This window comes from Engystomops pustulosus, chromosome 8 (assembly GCF_040894005.1).
Source record: "Engystomops pustulosus chromosome 8, aEngPut4.maternal, whole genome shotgun sequence".
In the NCBI taxonomy this organism is placed as follows: Eukaryota; Metazoa; Chordata; class Amphibia; order Anura; family Leptodactylidae; genus Engystomops; species Engystomops pustulosus.
The window spans coordinates 126,928,225-126,946,770 of NC_092418.1; the positions used below are offsets into that span (position 1 = coordinate 126,928,225).

Sequence of the window (18,546 nt, forward strand, 5' to 3'; positions counted from 1 at the left end):
TCACTAGAGTCATATAGCTCCGCCCATCACTAGAGTCATATAGCTCCGCCCATCACTAGAGTCATATAGCTCAGCGCATTAAACATCAAGTGAATGTCCACATTTATACGCCATGGTGTTTCTGGGAACCAAATTCTGTGCTGATCAATAGCCTAATTGTAAAGCTAGACCACCTCCCCAACTGTCTCCTACCCTAAGCGGGAAGTGACAACTGGTCGAAATTCCCTTTGCCAAATTGAAAACATAAAAACAAAATCAGGACAAGATAAACACAGAAGAATAGCGGTATGAATACGGGTCAGAACCAAGAGGATGATGCTGTATAGAATCAAGAGACAAACGGATGGTCAGTAGATCAGAAAACTCCAAAATAAGAAAGATTCAAGGAAGACTTGTACTAGGAAGTGGCAGATAATCCTCATAAGATATCAGAGATCCGGACATCCATAAAACCAGTCTAGTGGGGGGAATGACCGTGGAGGAGGCACCTGTTCATCATAGCTAGCGTAACTGTCTACAGCCCAGAACAAAGTCAACAGGAGACAGATGTGGCAGAAGTCATATAAAGCAGTGTTCAGACTACTTTAAGACAAAATGCAAACTAAGGACAAAATGACAGTCCGCTGCATTCTGTTGTACCTTACAGGGCATAGGATGGTGCTGAAGCCTTCACAGGCACAGATGTTACACTAATGCACTGAAAATCATCACAACTATAGCCACCACTAGGAGAGGATTGGGATTATAACATTTAAAGCGGCACTCTAAGCCCAAGTATTTATGATATATTTTAGAGGCGGGACCCTCACCTATCTTGAACAGGTGACCTCTGACCCCCTTCCCATGACTGGGCTTAATGGAGAGTTTGCCGTGCATGTTCCATACAAGTTTATGGAAGCCAAAGAAATAGCTGACACAGCTAACCAAAGCCGGAACAGAAAACCATTGCAGGATAACTACATTTCATTTTCTCTTCCTCCTGCGCGGGCCTGTGTACACTCAGTATACATAGAGCTCATGTGCTCCCTCTAGTGGTGGATGAAAGCCACCAAAGTTTATTATTGAAATCTATACAGGCAATTACGGTAAATACTTTGTTCAATTAAAAAATGCTCAGAATTTTACCGGATCAGCTCAGGATTTTGAACCTACTTATAAATGAAATAACAATGGTATATACGAGAGGACATTAATGTAAAGGTCCAAAACAAGGAGCATAACCGCTTATTCCAATGGTCCTTAACCCTCTACATCCCTCATCATGAATAAACTAACCGTGCAAAATAATATTTAATATAGACATTCATAGCTCTCAGCAATTAAAACAAGAACTGTAACTGCATCTGTAACTTTCTAATATTCCAATAACAGTAGTTTATAACTTTCTACTTTACCTAAAATAATGAGAAATTATTTATAAATTACTTATTTAATGTAATAATTTATTAAATGATTATTTTTTTTTACATATACAGTATCTAGCCGGAATCAACCATCCCATATATATATATAGAAGCGCAGGCTCTTTTACTATCTAGCACATAGATGAATCCTTAAGCTTGGATTCTATGTATGTTTTAACTAAAATTATATTAAATGATGCAGAATTGGTTGTATAAATAACAGTTATTACTATTATAGTTATTTATTATATTCTATTAGTTCATACTCCCAATAGTTATATCATTTAAAACGTAATACAGAACTTGTATAAAAGTCCCATCGTGTAACATCCTTGGGTCCGCGAGCGGCTAGACTCTGTGTAAGGAGATGATTGAGGCAGTTTTTGACACTTCCCTCCAGTACCGCTACAAGAAGGAATATCAGAAGAGTAAGGGTCACTACCAAATGGTGCCTGATACACTTGAGCAAGTTCATGTAAAGGAGGCCACAGAACTGCAGAGCATAGTAAGTCTCACTCTCGGTTGCATAATACGGTTTATAAATTCTATATATGGTATTTTTTTAATTCATTGTTTGTATTGTGTAGAATTAATTCCTTCTCCCCAATTGGTAATGGTGTCTTATAAATTTATGTACTATGTACTGTGTGCTATGTGCTATGTGCTATGTGCTATGTGCAATGTACTGTGTGCTATGTGCTATGTGCTATGTGCTATGTACTATGTGCTATGTGCTATGTGCAATGTACTGTGTGCTATGTGCTATGTGCTATGTGCTATGTACTATGTGCTATGTGCTATGTGCTATCTACTATGTACTATGTGCTATGTGCTATCTACTATGTACTATGTGCTATGTACTATGTGCTATGTGCTATCTACTATGTACTATGTGCTATGTACTATGTACTATGTGCTATGTGCTATGTGCTATGTACTATGTGCTATGTGCTGTGTGCTATGTGCTATGTGCTATGTACTATGTGCTATGTACTATGTGCTATGTGCTATGTGCTGTGTGCTATGTGCTATGTACTGTGTGCTATGTGCTATGTACTGTGTGCTATGTGCTATGTGCTGTGTACTATGTGCTATGTACTGTGTGCTATGTGCTATGTACTATGTACTGTGTACTATGTGCTATGTGCTGTGTACTATGTGCTATGTACTGTGTACTATGTGCTATGTGCTATGTACTGTGTACTATGTGCTATGTGCTGTGTACTATGTGCTATGTGCTGTGTACTATGTGCTGTGTGCTGTGTGCTGTGTGCTGTGTGCTATGTACTATGTGCTATGTGCTATGTACTATGTACTATGTGCTATGTACTATGTACTATGTGCTATGTACTGTGTACTATGTGCTATGTGCTATGTACTGTGTACTATGTGCTATGTGCTGTGTACTATGTGTTGTGTGCTGTGTGCTGTGTACTGTGTGCTGTGTGCTGTGTGCTGTGTGCTATGTACTATGTGCTATGTGCTATGTGCTATGTACTATGTGCTATGTACTATGTGCTATGTACTATGGCGATGTTCAGTTTCAGTGCAAGCTTTGCAGTAGTCAGTAGTCTAATGGGGAGTAACAATGTTTGTGGCAACAGAGTTCAGCAGAAATATTATAATGAAAGCAGATTAGGAATGAGGATGAAAAGAGCCAAAGAGCCTGCAGAAAGAAGATAAATGATGTTGTAAGGTTCCTTGAGGTGTTAACTTGTACTATTCATATCTGCAAAGTTACTTTCCTGAAGACATTTTCTGCTCAGATTAGTCAAAATAAAATTATGAATCGTTTATACATTTTAAGTTTATCAATGTGATTTTTATATATAAGTTAAATAATATCGAAACGAAAAAGACTCATTTAACAGAATACAAGCCATGTGAGGGGGTTGTATACAGGAGAGGATACAAGCCATGTGAGGGGTTATATACAGGAGAGGACACAAGCCATGTGAGGGGTTATATACAGGAGAGGATACATGTGAGGGGTTATATACAGGAGAGGACACAAGCCATGTGAGGGGTTATATACAGGAGAGGATACATGTGAGGGGTTATATACAGGAGAGGATACAAGTCATGTGAGAGATTATATACAGGAGAGGATACAAGCCATGTGAGGGGTTATATACAGGAGAGGATACAAGCCATGTGAGGGGTTATATACAGGAGAGGATACAAGCCATGTGAGGGGTTATATACAGGAGAGGATACAAGCCATGTGAGGGATTATATACAGGAGAGGATACAAGCCATGTGAGGGGTTATATACAGGAGAGGACACAAGCCATGTGAGGGGTTATATACAGGAGAGGATACAAGCCATGTGAGGGGTTATATACAGGAGAGGACACAAGCCATGTGAGGGGTTATATACAGGAGAGGATACAAGCCATGTGAGGGGTTATATACAGGAGAGGATACAAGCCATGTGAGGGGTTATATACAGGAGAGGACACAAGCCATGTGAGGGGTTATATACAGGAGAGGATACAAGCCATGTGAGGGGGTTATATACAGGAGAGGATACAAGCCATGTGAGGGGTTATATACAGGAGAGGATACAAGACATGTGAGGGGTTATATACAGGAGAGGATACAAGACATGTGAGGGGTTATATACAGGAGAGGATACAAGACATGTGAGGGGGTTATATACAGGAGAAGATACAAGCCATGTGAGGTGTTATATACAGGAGAGGATACAAGCCATGTGAGGGGTTATATACAGGAGAAGATACAAGCCATGTGAGGTGTTATATACAGGAGAAGATACAAACCATGTGAGGGGTTATATACAGGAGAGGATACAAGCCATGTGAGAGGTTATATACAGGAGAGGATACAAGCCATGTGAGGGGTTATATTCAGGAGAGGATACAAGCCATGTGAGGGGGTTATATACAGGAGAGGACACAAGCCATGTGAGGGGTTATATACAGGAGAGGATACAAGCCATGTGAGGGGTTATATACAGGAGAGGACACAAGCCATGTGAGGGGTTATATACAGGAGAGGATACAAGCCATGTGAGGGGGTTATATTCAGGAGAGGACACAAGCCATGTGAGGGGTTATATTCAGGAGAGGATACAAGCCATGTGAGGGGTTATATACAGGAGAGGACACAAGCCATGTGAGAGGTTATATACAGGAGAGGATACAAGTCATGTGAGGGGTTATATACAGGAGAGGACACAAGCCATGTGAGATGTTATATACAGGAGAGGATACAAGCCATGTGAGGGGTTATATACAGGAGAGGATACAAGCCATGTGAGGGGGTTATATACAGGAGAGGATGCAAGCCATGTGAGGGGTTATATTCAGGAGAGGATACAAGCCATGTGAGGGGTTATATACAGGAGAGGACACAAGCCATGTGAGAGGTTATATACAGGAGAGGATACAAGCCATGTGAGGGGTTATATACAGGAGAGGATACAAGCCATGTGAGGGGGTTATATACAGGAGAGGACACAAGCCATGTGAGGGGTTATATACAGGAGAGGATACAAGTCATGTGAGGGGTTATATACAGGAGAGGATACAAGTCATGTGAGGGGTTATATACAGGAGAGGATACAAGTCATGTGAGGGGTTATATACAGGAGAGGATACAAGTCATGTGAGGGGTTATATACAGGAGAGGATACAAGTCATGTGAGGGGTTATATACAGGAGAGGATACAAGCCATGTGAGGGGTTATATACAGGAGAGGATACAAGCCATATGAGGAGTTATATTCAGGAGAGGACACAAGCCATGTGAGGGGTTATATACAGGAGAGGACACAAGCCATGTGAGGGGTTATATACAGGAGAGGATACAAGCCATGTGAGGGGTTATATACAGGAGAAGATACAAGCCATGTGAGGGGTTATATTCAGGAGAGGATACAAGCCATGAGAGGGGTTATATACAGGAGAGGACACAAGCCATGTAAGGGGTTATATACAGGAGAGGATACAAGCCATGTGAGGGGTTATATACAGGAGAGGATACAAGCCATGTGAGTGGTTATATACAGGAGAAGATACAAGCCATGTGAGGGGTTATATTCAGGAGAGGATACAAGCCATGAGAGGGGTTATATACAGGAGAGGACACAAGCCATGTGAGGGGGTTATATACAGGAGAGGATACAAGCCATGTGAGGGGTTATATACAGGAGAGGATACAAGCCATGTGAGGGGTTATATACAGGAGAGGATACAGGACATGTGAGAGGTTATATACAGGAGAGCATACAAGCCATGTGAGGGGTTATATACAGGAGAGGATGCAAGCCATGTGAGGGGTTATATACAGGAGAGGATACAAGCCATGTGAGGGGCTATATACAGGAGAGGATACAGGACATGTGAGAGGTTATATACAGGAGAGCATACAAGCCATGGGAGGGGTTATATACAGGAGAGGATACAAGCCATGTGAGAGGTTATATACAGGAGAGCATACAAGCCATGTGAGGGGTTATATACAGGAGAGGATACATGGGAGGGGTTATATACAGGAGAGGATACAAGCCATGTGAGAGGTTATATACAGGAGAGCATACAAGCCATGTGAGGGGTTATATACAGGAGAGGATACATGGGAGGGGTTATATACAGGAGAGGATACAAGCCATGTGAGAGGTTATATACAGGAGATGATACAAGCCATGTGAGGGGTTATATACAGGAGATGATACAAGCCATGTGAGAGGTTATATACAGGAGAGCATACAAGCCATGTGAGGGGTTATATACAGGAGAGGATACATGGGAGGGGTTATATACAGGAGAGGATACAAGCCATGTGAGAGGTTATATACAGGAGATGATACAAGCCATGTGAGGGGTTATATACAGGAGAGGATACATGGGAGGGGTTATATACAGGAGAGGATACAAGCCATGTGAGGGGTTATATACAGGAGAGGATACAAGCCATGTGAGAGGTTATATACAGGAGATGATACAAGCCATGTGAGAGGTTATATACAGGAGATGATACAAGTCATGTGAGGGGTTATATACAGGAGAGGACACAAGCCATGTGAGATGTTATATACAGGAGAGGATACAAGCCATGTGAGGGGTTATATACAGGAGAGGATACAAGCCATGTGAGGGGGTTATATACAGGAGAGGATGCAAGCCATGTGAGGGGTTAAATTCAGGAGAGGATACAAGCCATGTGAGGGGTTATATACAGGAGAGGACACAAGCCATGTGAGAGGTTATATACAGGAGAGGATACAAGCCATGTGAGGGGTTATATACAGGAGAGGATACAAGCCATGTGAGGGGGTTATATACAGGAGAGGACACAAGCCATGTGAGGGGTTATATACAGGAGAGGATACAAGTCATGTGAGGGGTTATATACAGGAGAGGATACAAGTCATGTGAGGGGTTATATACAGGAGAGGATACAAGTCATGTGAGGGGTTATATACAGGAGAGGATACAAGTCATGTGAGGGGTTATATACAGGAGAGGATACAAGTCATGTGAGGGGTTATATACAGGAGAGGATACAAGCCATGTGAGGGGTTATATACAGGAGAGGATACAAGCCATATGAGGAGTTATATTCAGGAGAGGACACAAGCCATGTGAGGGGTTATATACAGGAGAGGACACAAGCCATGTGAGGGGTTATATACAGGAGAGGATACAAGCCATGTGAGGGGTTATATACAGGAGAGGACACAAGCCATGTAAGGGGTTATATACAGGAGAGGATACAAGCCATGTGAGGGGTTATATACAGGAGAGGATACAAGCCATGTGAGTGGTTATATACAGGAGAAGATACAAGCCATGTGAGGGGTTATATTCAGGAGAGGATACAAGCCATGAGAGGGGTTATATACAGGAGAGGACACAAGCCATGTGAGGGGGTTATATACAGGAGAGGATACAAGCCATGTGAGGGGTTATATACAGGAGAGGATACAAGCCATGTGAGGGGTTATATACAGGAGAGGATACAGGACATGTGAGAGGTTATATACAGGAGAGCATACAAGCCATGTGAGGGGTTATATACAGGAGAGGATACAAGCCATGTGAGGGGTTATATACAGGAGAGGATACAAGCCATGTGAGGGGCTATATACAGGAGAGGATACAGGACATGTGAGAGGTTATATACAGGAGAGCATACAAGCCATGGGAGGGGTTATATACAGGAGAGGATACAAGCCATGTGAGAGGTTATATACAGGAGAGCATACAAGCCATGTGAGGGGTTATATACAGGAGAGGATACATGGGAGGGGTTATATACAGGAGAGGATACAAGCCATGTGAGAGGTTATATACAGGAGAGCATACAAGCCATGTGAGGGGTTATATACAGGAGAGGATACATGGGAGGGGTTATATACAGGAGAGGATACAAGCCATGTGAGAGGTTATATACAGGAGATGATACAAGCCTTGTGAGGGGTTATATACAGGAGATGATACAAGCCATGTGAGGGGTTATATACAGGAGATGATACAAGCCATGTGAGAGGTTATATACAGGAGAGCATACAAGCCATGTGAGGGGTTATATACAGGAGAGGATACATGGGAGGGGTTATATACAGGAGAGGATACAAGCCATGTGAGAGGTTATATACAGGAGATGATACAAGCCATGTGAGGGGTTATATACAGGAGAGGATACATGGGAGGGGTTATATACAGGAGAGGATACAAGCCATGTGAGGGGTTATATACAGGAGAGGATACAAGCCATGTGAGAGGTTATATACAGGAGATGATACAAGCCATGTGAGAGGATATATACAGGAGATGATACAAGCCATGTGAGGGGTTATATACAGGAGAGGATACATGGGAGGGGTTATATACAGAAGAGGATACAAGCCATGTGAGAGGTTATATACAGGAGATGATACAAGCCATGTGAGGGGTTATATACAGGAGAGGATACAAGCCATGTGAGGGTTATATACAGGAGAGGTTACAAGCCATGTGAGGGGTTATATACAGGAGAAGATACATGCCATGTGAGGGGTTATATACAGGAGAGGATACAAGCCATGTGAGGAGTTATATACAGGAGAGGATACAAGCCATGTGAGGGGTTATATTCAGGAGAGGACACAAGCCATGTGAGGGGTTATATTCAGGAGAGGATACAAGCCATGTGAGGGGTTATATACAGGAGAGGACACAAGCCATGTGAGGGGTTATATATAGGAGAGGATACAAGCCATGTGAGGGGGTTATATACAGGAGAGGACACAAGCCATGTGAGGGGTTATATACAGGAGAGGATACAAGCCATGTGAGGGGTTATATTCAGGAGAGGACACAAGCCATGTGAGGGGTTATATACAGGAGAGGACACAAGCCATGTGAGGGGTTATATACAGGAGAGGATACAAGCCATGTGGGGGGTTATATACAGGAGAGGACACAAGCCATGTGAGGGGTTATATACAGGAGAGGATACAAGCCATGTGAGTGGTTATATACAGGAGAAGATACAAGCCATGTGAGGGGTTATATACAGGAGAGGATACAAGCCATGTGAGGGGTTATATTCAGGAGAGGATACAAGCCATGTGAGGGGTTATATACAGGAGAGGATACAAGCCATGTGAGGGGGTTATTTTTAGGAGAGGATGCAAGCCATGTGAGGGGTTATATACAGGAGAGGATACAAGCCATGTGAGGGGTTATATACAGGAGAGGATACAAGCCATGTGAGGGGTTATATACAGGAGAGGATACAAGCCATGTGAGGGGGTTATTTTTAGGAGAGGATACAAGCCATGTGAGGGGTTATATACAGGAGAGGATACAAGCCATGTGAGGGGTTATATACAGGAGAGGATACAAGCCATGTGAGGGGTTATATACAGGAGAGGACACAAGCCATGTGAGGGGGTTATTTTTAGGAGAGGATACAAGCCATGTGAGGGGTTATATACAGGAGAGGATACAAGCCATGTGAGGGGTTATATACAGGAGAGGATATAAGCCATGTGAGGGGTTATATCAAGCCATGTGAGGAGTTATATACAGGAGAGGATGCAAGCCATGTGAGGGGTTATATACAGGAGAGGATACAAGCCATGTGAGGGGGTTATATACAGGAGAGGATACAAGCCATGTGAGGGGGTTATATACAGGAGAGGATATAAGCCATGTGAGGGGTTATATACAGGAGAGGATACAAGCCATGTGAGGGGTTATATACAGGAGAGGATACAAGCCATGTGAGGGGTTATATACAGGAGAGGATACAAGCCATGTGAGGGGGTTATTTTTAGGAGAGGATACAAGCCATGTGAGGGGTTATATACAGGAGAGGATACAAGCCATGTGAGGGGTTATATACAGGAGAGGATACAAGCCATGTGAGGGGTTATATACAGGAGAGGACACAAGCCATGTGAGGGGGTTATTTTTAGGAGAGGATACAAGCCATGTGAGGGGTTATATACAGGAGAGGATACAAGCCATGTGAGGGGTTATATACAGGAGAGGATATAAGCCATGTGAGGGGTTATATCAAGCCATGTGAGGAGTTATATACAGGAGAGGATGCAAGCCATGTGAGGGGTTATATACAGGAGAGGATACAAGCCATGTGAGGGGGTTATATACAGGAGAGGATACAAGCCATGTGAGGGGGTTATATACAGGAGAGGATATAAGCCATGTGAGGGGTTATATACAGGAGAGGATACAAGCCATGTGAGGGGTTATATACAGGAGAGGATACAAGCCATGTAAGGGGTTATATACAGGAGAGGATACAAGCCATGTGAGGGGTGATATACAGGAGAGGATACAGGACATGTGAGGGGGTTATATATAGGAGAGGATACAAGCCATGTGAGGGGTTATATACAGGAGAGGATACAGGACATGTGAGGGGGTTATATATAGGAGAGGATACAAGCCGTGTGAGGGGGTTATATACAGGAGAGGACACAAGCCGTGTGAGAGGTTATATACAGGAGAGGATACAAGCCATGTGAGGGGTTATATACAGGAGAGGATACAAGTCATGTGAGGGGTTATATACAGGAGAGGATACAAGCCATGTGAGGGGGTTATATACAGGAGAGGACACAAGCCATGTGAGGGGTTATATACAGGAGAGGATACAGGACATGTGAGGGGTTATATACAGGAGAGGATACAGGACATGTGAGGGGTTATATACAGGAGAGGACACAAGCCATGTGAGGGGTTATATACAGGAGAGGATACAAGCCATGTGAGGGGTTATATACAGAGAGGACACAAGCCATGTGAGGGGTTATATACAGGAGAGGACACAAGCCATGTGAGAGGTTATATACAGGAGAGGACACATGTGAGGGGTTATATACAGGAGAGGATACAAGCCATGTGAGGGGTTATATACAGAGAGGATACAAGCCATGTGAGGGGTTATATACAGGAGAGGACACAAGCCATGTGAGGGGTTATATACAGGAGAGGACACATGTGAGGGGTTATATACAGGAGAGGATACAAGCCATGTGAGGGGTTATATACAGAGAGGATACAAGCCATGTGAGGGGTTATATACAGGAGAGGACACAAGCCATGTGAGAGGTTATATACAGGAGAGGATACAAGCCATGTGAGGGGGTTATATACAGGAGATGATACAAGCCATGTGAGGGGTTATATACAGGAGAGGATACAAGACATGTGAGGGGTTATATACAGGAGAGGATACAAGCCATGTGAGGGTTATATACAGGAGAGGATACAAGCCATGTGAGGGGTTATATACAGGAGAGGATACAAGCCATGTGAGGGGTTATATACAGGAGAGGATACAAGCCATGTGAGGGGGTTATATACAGGAGAGGATACAAGCCATGTGAGGGGGTTATATACAGGAGATGATACAAGCCATGTGAGGGGTTATATACAGGAGAGGATACAAGCCATGTGAGGGGTTATATACAGGAGAGGATACAAGCCATGTGAGGGTTATATACAGGAGAGGATACAAGCCATGTGAGGGGTTATATACAGGAGAGGATACAAGCCATGTGAGGGGGTTATATACAGGAGAGGATACAGGCCATGTGAGGGGTTATATACAGGAGAGGATACAAGCCATGCGAGGGGGTTATATACAGGAGAGGATACAAGCCATGTGAGGGGGTTATATACAGGAGAGGACACAATCCATGTAAAGAATTATATACAGGAGAGGACACAAGCCATGTGAGGGGTTATATACAGGAGAGGATGCAAGCCATGTGAGGGGTTATATACAGGAGAGGATACAAGCCATGTGAGGGGTTATATACAGGAGAGGATACAAGCCATGTGAGGGGGTTATATACAGGAGAGGATACAAGCCATGTGAGGGGGTTATATACAGGAGAGGACACAATCCATGTAAAGAATTATATACAAGAGAGGACACAAGCCATGTGACGGGTTATATACAGGAGAGGATGCAAGCCATGTGAGGGGTTATATACAGGAGAGGATACAAGCCATGTGAGGGGGTTATATACAGGAGAGGATACAAGCCATGTGAGGGGGTTATATACAGGAGAGGATACAAGCCATGTGAGGGGTTATATACAGGAGACGATACAAGCCATGTGAGGGGTTATATACAGGAGAGGATACAAGCCATGTAAGGGGTTATATACAGGAGAGGATACAAGACATGTGAGGGGTTATATACAGGAGAGGATACAAGCCATGTGAGGGGTTATATACAGGAGAGGATACAAGCCATGTAAGGGGTTATATACAGGAGAGGATACAAGCCATGTGAGGGGTGATATACAGGAGAGGATACAGGACATGTGAGGGGGTTATATATAGGAGAGGATACAAGCCATGTGAGGGGTTATATACAGGAGAGGATACAGGACATGTGAGGGGGTTATATATAGGAGAGGATACAAGCCGTGTGAGGGGGTTATATACAGGAGAGGACACAAGCCGTGTGAGAGGTTATATACAGGAGAGGATACAAGCCATGTGAGGGGTTATATACAGGAGAGGATACAAGCCATGTGAGGGGTTATATACAGGAGAGGATACAGGACATGTGAGGGGTTATATACAGGAGAGGATACAGGACATGTGAGGGGTTATATACAGGAGAGGACACAAGCCATGTGAGGGGTTATATACAGGAGAGGACACAAGCCATGTGAGAGGTTATATACAGGAGAGGATACAAGCCATGTGAGGGGGTTATATACAGGAGATGATACAAGCCATGTGAGGGGTTATATACAGGAGAGGATACAAGACATGTGAGGGGTTATATACAGGAGAGGATACAAGCCATGTGAGGGTTATATACAGGAGAGGATACAAGCCATGTGAGGGGTTATATACAGGAGAGGATACAAGCCATGTGAGGGGTTATATACAGGAGAGGATACAAGCCATGTGAGGGGGTTATATACAGGAGAGGATACAAGCCATGTGAGGGGGTTATATACAGGAGATGATACAAGCCATGTGAGGGGTTATATACAGGAGAGGATACAAGCCATGTGAGGGGTTATATACAGGAGAGGATACAAGCCATGTGAGGGTTATATACAGGAGAGGATACAAGCCATGTGAGGGGTTATATACAGGAGAGGATACAAGCCATGTGAGGGGGTTATATACAGGAGAGGATACAGGCCATGTGAGGGGTTATATACAGGAGAGGATACAAGCCATGCGAGGGGGTTATATACAGGAGAGGATACAAGCCATGTGAGGGGGTTATATACAGGAGAGGACACAATCCATGTAAAGAATTATATACAGGAGAGGACACAAGCCATGTGAGGGGTTATATACAGGAGAGGATGCAAGCCATGTGAGGGGTTATATACAGGAGAGGATACAAGCCATGTGAGGGGTTATATACAGGAGAGGATACAAGCCATGTGAGGGGGTTATATACAGGAGAGGATACAAGCCATGTGAGGGGGTTATATACAGGAGAGGACACAATCCATGTAAAGAATTATATACAAGAGAGGACACAAGCCATGTGACGGGTTATATACAGGAGAGGATGCAAGCCATGTGAGGGGTTATATACAGGAGAGGATACAAGCCATGTGAGGGGGTTATATACAGGAGAGGATACAAGCCATGTGAGGGGGTTATATACAGGAGAGGATACAAGCCATGTGAGGGGTTATATACAGGAGACGATACAAGCCATGTGAGGGGTTATATACAGGAGAGGATACAAGCCATGTAAGGGGTTATATACAGGAGAGGATACAAGACATGTGAGGGGTTATATACAGGAGAGGATACAAGCCATGTGAGGGGTTATATACAGGAGAGGATACAAGCCATGTGAGGGGGTTATATACAGGAGAGGATATAAGCCATGTGAGGGGTTATATACAGGAGAGGATACAAGCCATGTGAGGGGTGATATACAGGAGAGGATACAGGACATGTGAGGGGGTTATATATAGGAGAGGATACAAGCCATGTGAGGGGTTATATACAGGAGAGGATACAGGACATGTGAGGGGGTTATATATAGGAGAGGATACAAGCCGTGTGAGGGGGTTATATACAGGAGAGGACACAAGCCATGTGAGAGGTTATATACAGGAGAGGATACAAGCCATGTGAGGGGTTATATACAGGAGAGGATACAGGACATGTGAGGGGTTATATACAGGAGAGGATACAGGACATGTGAGGGGTTATATACAGGAGAGGACACAAGCCATGTGAGGGGTTATATACAGGAGAGGACACAAGCCATGTGGGAGGTTATATACAGGAGAGGATACAAGCCATGTGAGGGGGTTATATACAGGAGATGATACAAGCCATGTGAGGGGTTATATACAGGAGAGGATACAGGCCATGTGAGGGGTTATATACAGGAGAGGATACAAGCCATGTGAGGGGTTATATACAGGAGAGGATACAAGCCATGTAAGGGGGTTATATACAGGAGAGGATACAAGACATGTGAGGGGTTATATACAGGAGAGGATACAAGCCATGTGAGGGGTTATATACAGGAGAGGATACAAGCCATGTGAGGGGTTTTATACAGGAGAGGATACAAGCCATGTGAGGGTTATATACAGGAGAGGATACAAGCCATGTGAGGGGTTATATACAGGAGAGGATACAAGCCATGTGAGGGGTTATATACAGGAGAGGATACAAGCCATGTGAGGGGTTATATACAGGAGAGGATACAAGCCTTGTGAGGGGTTATATACAGGAGAGGATACAAGCCATGTGAGGGGTTATATACAGGAGAGGACACAAGCCATGTGAGGGGTTATATACAGGAGAGGATACAAGCCATGTGAGGGGGTTATATACAGGAGAGGATACAAGCCATGTAAGGGGTTATATACAGGAGATGATACAAGCCATGTGAGGGTTATATACAGGAGAGGATACAAGCCATGTGAGGGGTTATATACAGGAGAGGATACAAGCCATGTGAGGGGTTATATACAGGAGAGGATACAAGCCATGTGAGGGGTTATATACAGGAGAAGATACAAGCCATGTGAGGGGTGATATACAGGAGAGGATACAGGACATGTGAGGGGGTTATATATAGGAGAGGATACAAGCCATGTCAGGGGTTATATACAGGAGAGGACACAAGCCATGTGAGGAGTTATATACAGGAGAGGATACAAGCCATGTGAGGGGTTATATACAGGAGAAGATACAAGCCATGTGAGGGGTTATATACAGGAGAGGACACAAGCCATGTGAGGAGTTATATACAGGAGAGGATACAAGCCATGTGAGGAGTTATATACAGGAGAGGATACAAGCCATGTGAGGGGTTATATACAGGAGAGGATACAAGCCATGTGAGGGGTTATATACAGAAGAGGATACAAGCCATGTGAGGGGTTATATACAGGAGAGGATACAAGCCATGTGAGAGGTTATATACAGGAGAGGACACAAGCCATGTGAGGGGTTATATACAGATGAGGATACAAGCCATGTTAGGGGTTATATACAGGAGAGGATACAAGCCATGTGATGGGTTATATACAGGACATGATACAAGCCATGTGAGGGGTTATATACAGGAGAGGACACAAGCCATGTGAGGGTTTATATACAGAAGAGGATACAAGCCATGTGAGGGGTTATATACAGGAGAGGACACAAGCCATGTGAGGGTTTATATACAGAAGAGGATACAAGCCATGTGAGGGGTTATATACAGGAGAGGATACAGGACATGTTAGGGGGTTATATATAGGAGAGGATACAAGCCATGTGAGGGGTTATATACAGGAGAGGACACAAGCCATGAGAGGGGTTATATACAGGAGAGGACACAAGCCATGTGAGGGTTATATACAGGAGAGGATACAAGCCATGTGAGGGGTTTTATACAGGAGAGGATACAAGCCATGTGAGAGGTTATATACAGGAGAGGATACAAGCCACGTGAGGGGTTATATACAGGAGAGGATACAAGCCATGTGAGGGGTTATATACAGGAGAGGATACAGGCCATGTGAGGGGTTATATACGGGAGAGGACACAAGCCATGTGAGGGGTTATATACAGGAGAGGATACAAGCCATGTGAGGGGTTATATACAGGAGAGGATACAAGCCATGTGAGGGGGTTATATACAGGAGAGGATACAAGCCATGTGAGGGGGTTATATACAGGAGAGGATACAAGCCATGTGAGGGGTTATATACAGGAGAGGATACAAGCCATGTGAGGGGTTATATACAGGAGAGGATACGAGCCATGTGAGAGGTTATATACAGGAGAGGATACAAGCCCTGTGAGGGGTTATATACAGGAGAGCATACAAGCCATGTGAGGGGTTATATACAGGAGAGGATACAAGCCATGTGAGGGGGTTATATACAGGAGAGGATACAAGCCATGTGAGGGGTTATATACAGGAGAGGATACAAGCCATGTGAGGGGTTATATACAGGAGAGGATACAAGCCATGTGAGGGGTTATATACAGGAGAGGATACAAGCCATGTGAGGGGTTATATACAGGAGATGATACAAGCCATGTGAGAGGTTATATACAGGAGAGGATACAAGCCCTGTGAGGGGTTATATACAGGAGAGGATACAAGCCATGTGAGGGGTTATATACAGGAGAGGATACAAGCCATGTGAGGGTTATATACAGGAGAGGATACAAGCCATGTGAGGGGTTATATACAGGAGAGGATACAAGCCATGTGAGGAGTTATATACAGGAGAGGATACAGGGCATGTGAGGGGTTATATACAGGAGAGGATACAAGCCATGTGGGTCACAAAGCTGTGCTACAATCATGCACCTGTGTAACATCATATTACCAGAGACATATAACGAGCTGTGCGCCTGTGTGACATCACATGACCAGGGATATAACGAGCTTTGCACATGTGGGACATCAGATGACCAGGGATATAAGGAGCCCTGCACCTGTGTGACATCACATGACCAGGGATATAACGAGCCATGCATCTGTGTGACATCACATGACCAGGTATATAACGAGCCGTGCACCTGTGTGACATCACATGACCAGGGATATAATGAGCTGTGCAGCTGTGTGACATCACATGACCAGGGATATAATGAGCCGTGCACCTGTGTGACATCACATGCTTAGGGATATTAAAAGCAGTGCACCTGTGTGACATCAAATGCCCAGGGATATTAATAGCAATGCACCTGTGTGACATTACAGGACCAGGGATATTACCAGCCGTGCACCTGTGTGACATGACATGACCAGGGAAATTAAATGCAGTGCATCTGTGTGACATTACAGGACCAGGGATATAATGAGCCGTGCACCTGTGTGACATTACAGGACCAGGGACAGACTGCTAGAAACGGGAACAACAAAGTTTCCTATAAAATGACAGGAATCGGAGATCTAGAAAACTGTGAGGAATTGATACAGAAAGTATTTGGGAAAATGGTGGAACTTTTGATTACACAATATCAATTATTTGTTGAACGTGGACAATCCCTTTATGTAATTCACGTATTTGATTTAAAAATAACAATTCATTTCCTTTCCAGCTGTAAAGCGCAAAGTCCTCGTCTCAGAGGCGAAGAGCAGAACATTAAGTGATAATTATTATCATCCGCGCAGCGCGTCCGGGATCAAGCGTCTCCCACTGATTTCACTTCACTCCTGAAAATGAGATTTTTAGGTGATGGGAATCAGTGAGACCGGGGGGGGGGGGGCATTGTATTCACCATGAAGATCTCGCAGACACCGGGCTTCACCCCGGACAAATCACAACTGGCAAATCCCAGGAAATCATTTTACTAGAAGTCTTTATATTTATAGTCAGAAAATGATGAAAAATTCTGTGCGATTGACTATTTTTACTGTTTCTTTACTAAAATTAGGTCAAATATAAGGAGAAATATGAAAAAGAAAGAGGTAAAGCTATGCTGGACTTTGAGACCCCGACCTACGTGACGGCTAAAGAGGCTCAGCACATGCAAAGCGAGGTAAGTGTCCCCCTATATTTTACAGCCATTGCTCCAGGCTCCTGTATTTAAAAGATTTTTTAGATAAATTTATAACCAATTAGAATGAGATAATACAATTAAAGGGATTGTCCAGCATTACAAATCCATTTAAAAGGTCCTTAGTATCAGGTTCATGGGGGTCGGACACTTGGCTCCCCTATAAATCAGCTTTCTTAGCAGAGTAGAAGAGGAAGCAGACAGCGCCGCTCTCTGTGTGCTGGTCAGACAAGGTACTGCAGCTAAACTACACTGAGAATGGAGCTGTCTACTGACAACAGCTGATTTGTGGGGATGTTGGCTATTTAGACCCGCACCAATCTGAACCAGTTCTTTTGGATCACTCATCAATACTTTTATAAAAATTGCTGAACACAGACTTTTAAAAGCTGGACCTTGTGCATTATTTCATTTTGTTGCTCCTTAGACATATTTCATTTTAATAATTTCTTTGATTTTAAGATAAGATACCAAAAATATTTGTACATTTTACATGTTAGATTTTTGCATTATTTTTTATTTTATCGATTCTTTGCATTGTAGACGTTGATGCAGTAAAACTTTATACATTTGACATTTTAAGTTAATTTATGGAAATAATTTCTGAATATTTTTGTTTATTTGCTGTTCTTGTG

The 18,546-nt window shown here is 43.6% G+C and overlaps 1 protein-coding gene across 21 annotated transcripts in view; it reads left to right on the plus strand.

Annotated features, from left to right (window-relative positions):
• NEB (nebulin) overlaps window positions 1–18,546 on the plus strand; it is a 197,437-nt gene that overhangs the window by 141,929 nt on the left and 36,962 nt on the right. For 19 of the 21 annotated variants that reach the window (XM_072122519.1, XM_072122521.1, XM_072122523.1 and 16 more), the window contains 2 exons: window positions 1,804–1,908; window positions 17,789–17,893. In XM_072122519.1, coding sequence (XP_071978620.1) covers window positions 1,804–1,908; window positions 17,789–17,893 — 210 coding nt within the window. The remainder of the gene's footprint in view (window positions 1–1,803; window positions 1,909–17,788; window positions 17,894–18,546) is intronic. The other 2 variants (XM_072122527.1, XM_072122531.1) reach the window with 1 other exon arrangement.